The 11,872-nt window shown below is 37.5% G+C and overlaps 1 protein-coding gene across 1 annotated transcript; it reads left to right on the top strand.

Moving 5' to 3' along the window:
• Positions 1-1,954: 1,954 nt before the first annotated feature.
• LOC135207778 (low-density lipoprotein receptor-related protein 2-like) lies at positions 1,955-10,538 on the top strand. The gene is made up of 12 exons (XM_064239603.1): positions 1,955-2,094; positions 3,568-3,649; positions 3,878-4,005; positions 5,042-5,179; positions 6,102-6,162; positions 6,433-6,560; positions 7,160-7,306; positions 8,020-8,083; positions 8,376-8,452; positions 9,036-9,081; positions 9,340-9,448; positions 10,006-10,538. Exons 2-12 carry the CDS (start codon positions 3,604-3,606, stop codon positions 10,220-10,222), a joined length of 1,161 nt encoding a protein of 386 aa, XP_064095673.1. The 5' UTR covers positions 1,955-2,094; positions 3,568-3,603; the 3' UTR covers positions 10,223-10,538.
• Positions 10,539-11,872: the final 1,334 nt, after the last annotated feature.

Below are 11,872 nucleotides of genomic sequence, written 5' to 3'. Positions count from 1 at the left end.
CATGCCCGATCGCTTCCGTTCAACAGGGAGCCTACCGCCAACTGTCCTGTGTGGACAGACAATGTCTGTCCTCAACAGTCCACCCTGCTGGATCATGGCCAGTCATGCAAGCAGTAGAGATGCAGCAATCCCAAATCAGCCAGAGCAGTTATACCAGTAAGCAACGTGGCATCCATGATCTTAAAAACTACTGAGGGGAGAGGGCTGATTATTGGTATGTTGATCATCACCCTCCAATCATCAGACTTACCAAATTGTAACCCTCTAGCCTCAGTAGGTTTTATCTTATTTAGGGCTAAAGTTACCCATCATGGTCATTCTAGCACCTCTTTAGGTACCAACAACACATACCACCACCAGGCCGTGGCTGAATTTCGTGGGCCACGGCCAAGAGTTTAATGGGCCGTGGCTGAGGCCATCACCTGACGGTGGCTGAGTTTCATAGGCCGTAGCTGAAAGTTTCTTGCAGGATCATATGTTGTACAGAAAACTCGATTGCGCCGAAGAAACTTCCTATCATCAGTGGCCCCTTTGGTGGGCTTGTTTCATATGAGTAAAGTTTATCGTCTAAATATAATGATAATAATAGTAATATGATAATAATATTCTTCTTATTAGTCTCCAGCTTTGTCAATTTCTATATATTAAGGTTGTTTCTTATCAGGCGTATTTACTAATAATAATAATAATAATAATAATAATAATAATAATAATAATAATAATAATAATAATAATAATAATAATAATAATAATAATAATAATAATAATAATAATAATGTTGGTTTTGATTTTAATACATTATTTTTTGACCACACAAATAGATAACCGTGATCACTTCAAGGGAGAATTTCTTGTCGAGTAGAAAAGCAAAACCTGGGCATAATATACCCCTTGGGCAGCTGACCCCACTCACCTCCACCCAATCCACATCCATCCTCCCCCCCGCCACCTCCTACCCATCCGCCCAACTCCGGGCAGCCACCCCAAGACCAAACGTTTCCTAGAGGCCAACCACTTGAAAAAAAAGAAAATAGTCTGTACTGAGTCGTAGGCAGCAGAGGGTATGTCACTAACATATTTTGGAAAATAATCGTTAAATATGGAAATAACTGGTAAGGATAGCTCTCCAAAAATTAAAAATAAAAGTTCGATGCTTCTAGTTGTATATACAATCAGCGCGTTTAGATGCAAAGTATGAAAAGACCATTCTGAAACTAATTTTCTATGAATGCATAAAGACTACTCATGAATATTTATTAATATATATATATATATATATATATATATATATATATATATATATATATATATATACACATTTCCATTTCATGCTGGATCTATAGATACCCTATTAAAGGCCACTGTTGATTAGCGTCTTTGAAAATAATCTCTAAAGGTATATATATATTATATATATATATATATATATATATATATATATATATATATATACATTCATACCTACATGCAGACACACATCCACACACATGCATATTTATATTTACTATGCGTGGGTTTATGTGTGTTTGTAGTCATATTTTGACTCAAACTCAAAAATGAAACAACAAACATAATCATCAGTACAAAACACTGCGTGCAAGTCAAGACAAGGACAAAAGGACACACGGGGAGTGACCCTCAGTCAGTAATTTCCAGTTTGCCGGTCGTCTCTCCAAAAGGGTTATAGTGTAAGAAGCGAGGAATGCCATACCTCGGCAGTCTGGGACCGAAGACCGAGGACCGAGGAAAAGGACTGAGACGGAAAGGGCACGTCTTGGGTATATCCTTCCCGGTGGGAGAGAGATTGGACAGGAATGGTATGTGGAGATATATTTATAATTCCAACCCAGCATCCGCCTCCCCCCTCCACCCCACCGGTGCCCCAGCCCCCTCACGGGCCAATCGCAACGATAAGTGATGCAAGAGGGCAAACGAAGGGAAGGGAGTAGGTGGCTGTTGGCCTTGGGGTTGGGTAACCGCAGTCGGCCTCTTCCTCTGGCGGGACCCTGGAAACTAGAATCAGTCGATGCTCAGGTGCAGTCCAGATCACAAGGCGTCCGCGGCTGGCGACTGAGACTACGAGACAACGTTGAGGTAAGTTGGTTCTAATTGATTCCAGTCTCTCTTCAGTGTTAAGGTTTTTCTTGTGAATATGGCTGTTCGTTACTTGAGGTGCTACGGTAGCTTTGCAATGGAGTTTGGCAGCAGAGACAATATAGTTCAAGAAATGAGACTCATTATTTTTCCTACTATTCTAGTATGACGTAGCTTATTAATTCAGAGTTTTGTTTTGACTACTGTACATCAGAGATCATCAGTTGTGGATTTGCAGACTCTCTCTCTCTCTCTCTCTCTCTCTCTCTCTCTCTCTCTCTCTCTCAAAATTATCAACGTTTATGAATAGAACGTGTAGGTTTGAATCCTTCAAGTATCACAGAAAGATAACTTGAAAATCTCGGCAGTGATCATGTATACATCATTTCCAGAAATTGGCTGAAAGCCATTGGATATTTTCCATTTGTAGATCAACTCCTAAACGAGGTTCCATCATAAGGACACGAAAATATCTATATTGCTTATGTTCCCAATCTGTACATATGACAAAAATCGGATTACATAAGCTCTGTATGTAAAATTGGGAGCTGACTGCCAAACGCCTGCAACTTCCCGATGGTCTCACGACTAGGAAACTTTTGTCTTCTTCTTCTCATTATTATTGAAAGGACTAATCACTTGCATGCTGTAAGTTTATTTTTCAATATTGGACCACAAAGACTTTATAAATATTCGACCTCCTCTCATTCGGGGGGACAATTGTAGTGACTGAATCCAAAGGTAAATTATATAAAGAAAACATTATGCAGGTGCATGGGTTCGAATTCCACCTGTTTATACGTTAGTTTCTGCACTTATTCCACCATTAGGATTCAGTTTTTGTTTTTTGCTTTTCTTGCTTCTTAGGGAATGAATGTCATGATCAAACTATGCCACTACTTGAGGTTGCATTATTAACTTGGTGCCTAATAGTTTATGACATTTCACATAAAAAATGGAAGATGTATACACACACACACACACACACATTTATATATATATATATATATATATATATATATATATGTGTGTGTGTGTGTGTGTGTGGTTGGTGTGGGTGTGTGTATATACCACACCCACACACACACACACACACATATATGTATAGTATATATATATAATATATATATATATATATATATATATATATATGTGTGTTTGTGTGTGTGGTGTGATGTATGTAATTAATATATATATAATATATATATATATATATATATATATATATATATGTGTGTGTGTGTAAATATATATATAAATATAATATATATATATATATATACGCATATATATATATATATATAATATATATATATATACATATACATATATATGTATGTGTGTGTGGTTCATAAGGTTTGAATTAATGGAATTGAGTTTTTAATTAGAAAATCATTTATTTTTGTTATAAAAAACCAAAGAATCTTCCAGATATCCAAGACTAATTAACTGGGAAGCCGTTTCTCTTTTCAGGTTTCAAAGATCACACTGAAGGATCTCATTAGCAAGATGAAGTTAACTGCTCTCCTGCTGTTGGTCTCCTTAGGTCTAACGGGTGAGTTTGATTTTTAGCAGTACTACAGTATATAGTAGAAGTAGTAGTAGTTATTGTTGTTGTTGTTGCTTATATAGCGAAAGCATCTTCATGACTGACAACAGGAACTTTTCAGCTTCGTTAAAAATATTTGACTGTCCTTCCAAAATATTTTCTTAGACCATTCCTCTCTCGCTCTCCCATGACATAGACCGAGCAGTCAACTCAAATTCTTTCAACCTTTTCCAGCTGCCATCGACTGCAGGACCAACGAGATAGCCTGCTCAAACGGCGAGAAGTGCATCCACCAAAGGATCATCTGCGATGGTCGCTACGACTGCGCCGACGCTGCTGACGAAGATGAGGAGCTTTGCAGGGTAAGTGTGGGTGGTGTTGGTAGAACGCGCCCTGCTTCCCGTGGAAACAGCGTCTGTCAGTGCATTTCATCTGGCGCATTGCCCCTACAATTGGTGCTCTAAAACCATTACCATTGCGCACGTCTTTCTATTACCATTGCGATCATCTTTCCATTACCATTGCGTGCATGTTTCCATTACCATTGCGTGCATCTTTCCATTACCATTGCGAGCATCTTTCCATAACCATTGCGCGCATCTTTTCATTACTATTGCGCACTTTTTCATGTCAATGCATAATAATAGTTGTTGGTTCAACTCGTTATCTTAGCACAACCGTGTGCGGTAAGTAGGGCAGTTTGACAAGAAATGACTGAAAGAAAAAAGAGAGGGAAAAGAGGCGCATAACTGCAATAAATTTCAGCGCGCAATTGTAACACTTCTCAATCCCTAAATGCCAGCAATTGTAATACGCTCGCGTCTGCTGGGGTCGGGGAAAAGGGTTTGGGGCTGGTAGTCTCACACCTTTAGAGAACTGCTGATTAATAAAAGGGTTCTGGTGTCACCTTCGAAGGGAAAGATTATATATATATATATATATATACATATATATATATATATATATATATATATATATATATATATATATATATATATATATATATATATATAAAACCTTAAATCCACGGTAGGAAGGTAAGTGAAACAGGGACTTGGAACAAGTACTTTTGTAGTATATTCTACATTTGCAATTTCACGCTGAATATAATTAATAGAAGTTGATAGACCTTTGTATACAAAACCAGAAGGAGGGGGAGGGGTTACAGTTTGTTATAGAAGAATTATTGAAGCCACGTCAACAAGGAACTTGAACCTCCATCCTGCATTACACCTTGATCCGCTTTCCTCATCTCTTTTGCTTAAAGAACACGCTGCCACGATTAACAACCTGTAACCCCGCCCCCTCTTTCTCTTTTTCTGAGATGAGTAAAAAAAAAAAAAAGAAACACTGAGAAAGCTTCCTATAAACGCCGAATTTTCACTTCTCTCTCCACAGACGTGGTACAGTAATTGTACTAAATTAGGCTTCGCGGAGTGCGCCAGAAACGGGACAACTAAGTGCGTTGAAATCTCCGAGTACTGTGCTTACGAGAACCCGGGATGCGAAGGCTCACTGGACCAGCGTATTTGTTTGGTAAGAGATTCAGGCCTATTTGTTTGGTAAGAGATTCAGGCCTATTTTTTTGGTAATAAATTCAGGCCTATTTGTTTGGTAAGAGATTTAGTCGTATATGTTAGGTAATAGGTTTGTTGTTGTTTCTTTTGTGGTCTGAATAATTTTGCCTGAAAACTTCCTTTACTTCTTTTGAATGAGAACCAACTCTTTGGAAGCTTGAATTTCCATTCATTATCCTCTGCCGGATGGTTCCTTATAAATACAGTCATGTTCAGAATATGCAATAATAATAATAAAAATAATAATTAATAATAATAATGGATCTTATTCTTGATCTATTGTTCTGTTTTATGGTTTATTCATAAAATTGGAAGAGGATTTTTTTTTTATCATTTACGTTTGTTTTAGACTCACAAAGACTAAGCAGAATTTTGTCAATAAAAATTGTTGACTATCTTATTTAAGTTCTCAAGACTGAAGTCAAATGCACGTTTAATGTAAATTTCATTTAATTATAAATGAAATAGGTATATATATATATATATATATGTATATATATATATATATATATATATATATATATATATATATATATATATACATATATTTATTTATTTGTTTATTTATTTTACTTTTTTGTAAAAGAAAACTCTTGTGCCTTCTTTGTCTGTCCATCCGCACTTTTTCTGTCTGCCCTCAGATCTTAAAAACTACTGAGGCGAGAGTTCTGCAAATTGGTATGTTGATCATCCACCCTCCAATCATCAAACATACCAGATTGCAGCCCTCTACCCTTAGTAGCTTTTATTTTATTTAAGGATAAAATTAGCCATAATTGTGCTTCTGGACATGATATGGGACAGGCCTCTACCGGGACGTGGTGAAAGTTTCATGGGCAGCGGCTCATACAGCATTATTTTTTACTTTTTATTAATTGCAGATGTTTGAGAGCCAAAAGCTTGATATACTGAGCATCTTCATCCTACCAACTGATGCACAAGGTAATTTTGTTCAAAGTAAAGATGAATCCGTATACAAGTGAACTAATATAAATAACTTTTCTCAATGCGAGTCATGAAAATTAACATGGATTTTTTTCATTCTAATTAAGTTGACTTTGCAGTATCTTTAAAAGTGCCTCCTATCACATAATGCAACCCGAAGCCACAGGTGATCCCAAAGTGTTTGTCTCAGACCCGTCCTCTCCCGTTCTCAGCCCAGATCATTCTGTTGACCGATCAAGCAAGTCACACTCTTTCAACCTCTTTCAGATGCCATCGACTGCTTACCGGGCCTCATCGCCTGTTCCAACGGCGAGAAGTGCATCCCGAAGGAGTACATCTGCGACTGGGACAACGACTGCACCGACGCGTCTGACGAAGACAGGGAGCTTTGCAGGGTAAGTGTGGTTGAGTAGAACGCACTCGTAGTCTCACACGTTTACAGAATTGCTGAGCAGGAAAAGGTCTTTAATGTTGGTGTCAGCTCCTCCGATGGGCAAATGTTCCCAAGCTTATGTATTTCACTGCACGTACACAAATACTCACACACAGAAACAAACAAGCACACACACATGTAATATATATATATATATATATATATATATATATATATATATATATATATATATATATATATATATATGTATGTATCTATGTGTGTGTTTGTGTGCCTATGTGTGTGTATGTATATTTGTGTGCTTGCGGTGAAATAAGTAAGCTTGGGAAAATTTACCCCAGACGTTAAATGTACAGGAAGGTTCCGTTAACACTGCATGTAAGGTACATACGTAATGTATATTTGTTGCTTGCGTGCCTTCTGGTGAATAAGTAAGCTTGGGAAAATTTACCCCAGACGTTAAATGTACAGGAAGGTTCCGTTAACACTGCATGTAAGGTACATACGTAATGTGTCAGAAAGTATGTTCCATATTATATTTTTTCTTATTCTTTTAAGGTTGATTAAAAAAAAATAACATTTCCATGTCTCTCTCCACAGGCGTGGGTGAGGGGGGACGGCAATTGTAAATCGAATTCAGAAGCACAGTGCTTCACCCAAGGGATTACGAAGTGCATTAATATCGTTACCTACTGCGAACACGAAGATCCAGGATGCCAAGGCTCACTAGACCCGCGTATTTGTCCGGTAAGAGATTTCGGTCTATTTGTTTGGTAACGGGTCTGTTGTTTCTCTCCTGGTCTGCATAATTTTGCCAGAGAACTTCCTTTGCTTCTTTTGAATGAGAGCCGTCTTCTTTGGAAGCTTGAATTTCAAGGCTGTTGCCTCTGTGGGTTTGTTCCTTATGAATACGGTTCATGTTCTGAATATTGATAATAATAATAATAATAATAATAATAATAATAATAATAATAATAATAATAATAATAATAATAATAATAATAATAATAGTGGATATTGTTCTTTATAATTTTTTCTGTTTTCGGATTTATTCATAAAATTGGATGAGGAGTTGTTTTTTTATTATTTACGTTTGTTATAGACTTACTGAGACTGAACAGAATTATTTGGTATCATCACTTTCACATGATCTTTAAATTTTAAGAATAAAGTCCACTGCAGTATATATGTAGTATATTGCTAAATACTACATATATACTTTATTTTTCCACTGAACAGAATTTTGGAAAGTAAAACAGAGTTAATGATTATATATATTATTACTAAAGAATTATCATCGATTCCAGATTTCCTCTTTGAACAGGAATTTTGTCAATAAAAGCTATTGACTATATCATTTAAGCTCTCAAGGCAGCAGACACATGCACGCTTAACTTAAATCTCTTTTACTTATCAATAAATTATTTATTTGTTTATCGACTTATTTTTATTTATTGCAGATGCTTAAGGGCAAAAAGCTTGATAAACTGAGCAACATTAACGTGACTCTGACAACTAGAGGAGGTAATTTTGTTTCAAAATGAATCAGAATGAAATGAACTAATTTAAGTAACATTTCAATGTGAGTCATGCAAATTAACAGGGATTTTTCTCATCATAAGTAAGGTGACTTTGCAGCATCATTAAAACTTTCTCTTATCAAATAATGCAACCGGAAGTCACAAGTAACAAGAAAGAGTAACCTTTACTTCACAATTAAATTGAAAGCGCAAATGCTTATGTTTTGGAATATGATATGAAAACGCTTTATTTTCCCTATGAAAAAGATGTTCATTTGTTTTCTTTCTTTTCTCAGACATAAATACCAACAGCTGCCCTCTCCTATATACCCTGGTTGGAGACCAGTGTCTCTCGGTTTACTCAACCGGTCATGTAAGTGAAGACCTCTCTCTCTCTCTCTCTCTCTCTCTCTCTCTCTCTCTCTCTCTCTCTCTCTCTCTCTCTCTCTCTTCTTTTGTCTGTATTTCTGTACAAACACAGACATATACAAACACTCAAGCACTCATGCAATATTCCCAATTGGACGACAGACACGTGTTTGTATTATATTCAAAGACTCCTAAGGAATGAAATACCTACTGTCTAAATTTTCGTAGCTACAGATTTGTCTTGTAGAAACGTGATTTAGTGCTAACATAATCAATCACTTGCGATGCTAATCGGTGTTTACATATTTGACTTGTCCTAAAGTAACTGACAGTATTCTATTCATCAAGAATCTATGCAGCGGTTTTCAATTTCAAATCACCATTCCCCGAGATTTTACCTCAAATTCAGGTGTCCGTGGCTGGCTTCTCTTATTGGCCTAGAGCCTTTCGCCTTCATTATGTCCTTAGATTCGCGTCCATTTGCTTTATTTATAGAAAGTGAAGGTCTTTATTTTCCTCTGCAGATCGGGTGGGCCGAAGCTCGGACTTTCTGTAAGGTCCTAGGCGGCAACCTCTGAACGTTCAAGAACATCAGTCAGTTTGTAGACACTGTTCAATACCTGCAGGAATATGGTGAGATCCTAGGTGAAGTTACCTTCTTCTTCTTTTAGTGAGGAATTTGGGAATGAATTCTAGAGAAGAATCTACGGTCTTGCCATTAGCCTAGAATTAGTTTCTGTAAACAATGGGGACTGATCTGATGTGGTTAGCTGTAAGGAAACTTGTATTTATTTGGAATTTCAATTTTTTGCTGGTTCTTATAGATACATTAATAAAGAGCAATTCCTGATTGCAGATCTATCTGTAGACATGAAACATTTTTGTTTTCAGAATTGCCATCCAGCTTCTGGATTGGGGGCTCAGTCAGCAATGACGCTGAAGGCTGGACGTGGATAGATGGCTCCCCAATGCAGATGGGTACTCCGTTCTGGAATACAAGGTAAGAGTATTGGAAACTCGAGGGTCTCTCAAAGTGACGAGTCCTTTCATGCGATTCACTTTCAGATTATGGAGTCCGAGGTCTTACTCTGACTATACTTAGTGGTTTCATTCTGTGCCTCAACACTTAACAATTATTTTACAGAAAAAAGTACTGCTCTGGGGTTAAGATATGGAAAAACAGTTTTAGTTCACTGCTATATATTCTTGAATGTGCTCTTTCCAGACAGGTAGAGCCTCGGTTACCTGATATCTCTAAGCTGTGGTAGTCCCAAGGATATTTTGCTATCCAAACTGAGGATTCTGGTACTTCATCGTACAGTACCAATGTCAATTCTGTCATTATTCTATACAAGGAATGTTTATTGTACTCCCTTCATTCACAGATTTAATCATTTGCGTTCTCTGTACAAGTAACAGGTTCTGATACTTCTTGATACAGTTACAATATCAGCTCTAATTATTTTATACGTGTCAGGTTTCTGTACAAGTAAAGTCTGAGTTGGGTCATTCCGCTACAGAGGCTAAAACTCTAAGTCACAGCATTTCTGTACACAGGTACAGCGCAGATTGCGTCAACTGGAGTGTCACAAAGGATATAAAAGACCCACCCTGCATCCACTACTATCAGAGTCCGGAGGGGTTACCCTTGGGCAATTGTGCCAGCCTCTCCCACGATCACTCCTTCTACATCGCTGACGAAGACTGCCTGAGGGGGTTGAGGCCTCTATGCGTCTACCAGGGCACAGATTTCCCCAAAAGACCCCAGTTTTGAGAGCGCTTTCTATGGATCCTGAGGGAACGCCCTTCCATTTTACTTACTCGCAGAGACCCTAAGGGCGCGTCTTTAGATCCGAAGGGCATGTCCTCGTATTCTACGGGCATAAAATAGCATCTAGAATTCGCAGTCAAGGCATCTTTTCGATTACTGATCGCTTTCAATTGTTTTTAAATTTGTGTATGCGCCCTGAAATCAGCTTAGTTATTGTAATTTAAATACTTCTCTCTCTCTCTCTCTCTCTCTCTCTCTCTCTCTCTCTCTCTCTCTCTCTCTCTCTCTCTCTCTAGGCAAAATGGTCAGGATTCAAATATTAAAAACCACTGATTGAACTCAATGCTTTTGTGTTCGTTCGTAATAAACTTTTGTAAAACTATAATTTTTGATACACCTATCTTATCGAAAATGTCTAATCAAGGGGTAATGTTATCAACATTCCTCAGCATCAGACAAAAGCTTTGATGTCCAGTCAAATAAAAGGTATTTTGATTATATTAACCTTACCTAGAGTATTAAGAGACAGTCATAAATACCTTAATTTCTGTTGTTGTTATTATTATTATTATTTTTATTATCCAGAAAAAGCACAAATCTATTCGGAACGAGAATGTAAGACCACGATCTTGCAATGGGATCTGCAAAGAATGAAAAACAAATAGAAAACAGAGAAAAGTAAATTATAAAATAAATAAAACAATAAATGAATATAGATACTTGAGGATAAAAAAATAAACAGATCATTATATAAATAACATAAACAGTCATATAAATAAGTCAGGAAAACCAAAGCAGTGGTTACTGGCTTTTTTTGCAAAGCAAGTAGCACGCACTACTTGTTGCTCATGGCCAGCGGAAAGATAGCAAGAGCCTCCTGTTGAAACGGCGCCTTTGGAAACTGGCCCCAAGAATGATTTGAGTCATAAATACCAAATGAGAGGGAAAGAGGCTGCAATGTCGAAAGATCGAGCGAAGATGCAATGCATTGCTACCCTGAGGCAATTCTCCGTGTATTCTAATCCTTTACTTTAGTTTTGATCTATTTATTTATTAATTTATGAATGAATTTTTCTTTCCTATTCATCGAACTCTTTTTGTATGTATTTCCTATTATCTTCTGTGACTCCTTTCAAATGGACATCGAATTCTTTGTAAGCTTGGATGTCAAGTCAATGGGCCCTGTGGGACTGGATAAATAATAATAATAATGTGTTGTTTTTCCTTTCAATAATTTATTTTTGCCCACACAAATAGATAACCGTGATCGCCTCAAATAAAAATTTACTGTAGAGCAGGAAAGTAGAACCTGGGCATAATTTAACCCGCTTGGGAAACCATTCCTGCCCCTCCCCCCATCCGACCATCCATTCCCCACTCCCCCTACCCATCCATCACCTCCAAGCGGCCACCTCATGACCAATAGCTTCCTAAATGCCATCAAGCAAAAGAAGAAGAAGACCAAGTAACCTTCTGGCTTATTGTTCCAAGGTGACGGCCACGGTCACGGCATGAGCCGTGAGAGTAAGGATACGTTCTGGGGTTCCGTAGTGTGGTGCTTGGGTCCTCCAGGGATTGTCCGCCATCTTTGAATACAGGTAGTATTGGGTCTCATTTATTTACAGAGCAACATTACGTTATTTCCAAGGTCGG

Source organism: Macrobrachium nipponense, chromosome 34 (assembly GCF_015104395.2).
Source record: "Macrobrachium nipponense isolate FS-2020 chromosome 34, ASM1510439v2, whole genome shotgun sequence".
In the NCBI taxonomy this organism is placed as follows: domain Eukaryota; kingdom Metazoa; phylum Arthropoda; class Malacostraca; order Decapoda; family Palaemonidae; genus Macrobrachium; species Macrobrachium nipponense.
This window is presented reverse-complemented; position numbering and strand designations above follow the sequence as displayed.

Bases quoted from the DNA above. Each gene is read 5' to 3' on its own strand.
- LOC135207778 (XM_064239603.1), top strand. From the start codon at position 3,604: ATGAAGTTAACTGCTCTCCTGCTGTTGGTCTCCTTAGGTCTAACGG. The intron at 7,307-8,019 runs GTAAGAGATTTC...TATTTATTGCAG, and splicing joins TAGACCCGCGTATTTGTCCG to ATGCTTAAGGGCAAAAAGCT. The intron at 9,449-10,005 runs GTAAGAGTATTG...TTCTGTACACAG, and splicing joins ACTCCGTTCTGGAATACAAG to GTACAGCGCAGATTGCGTCA.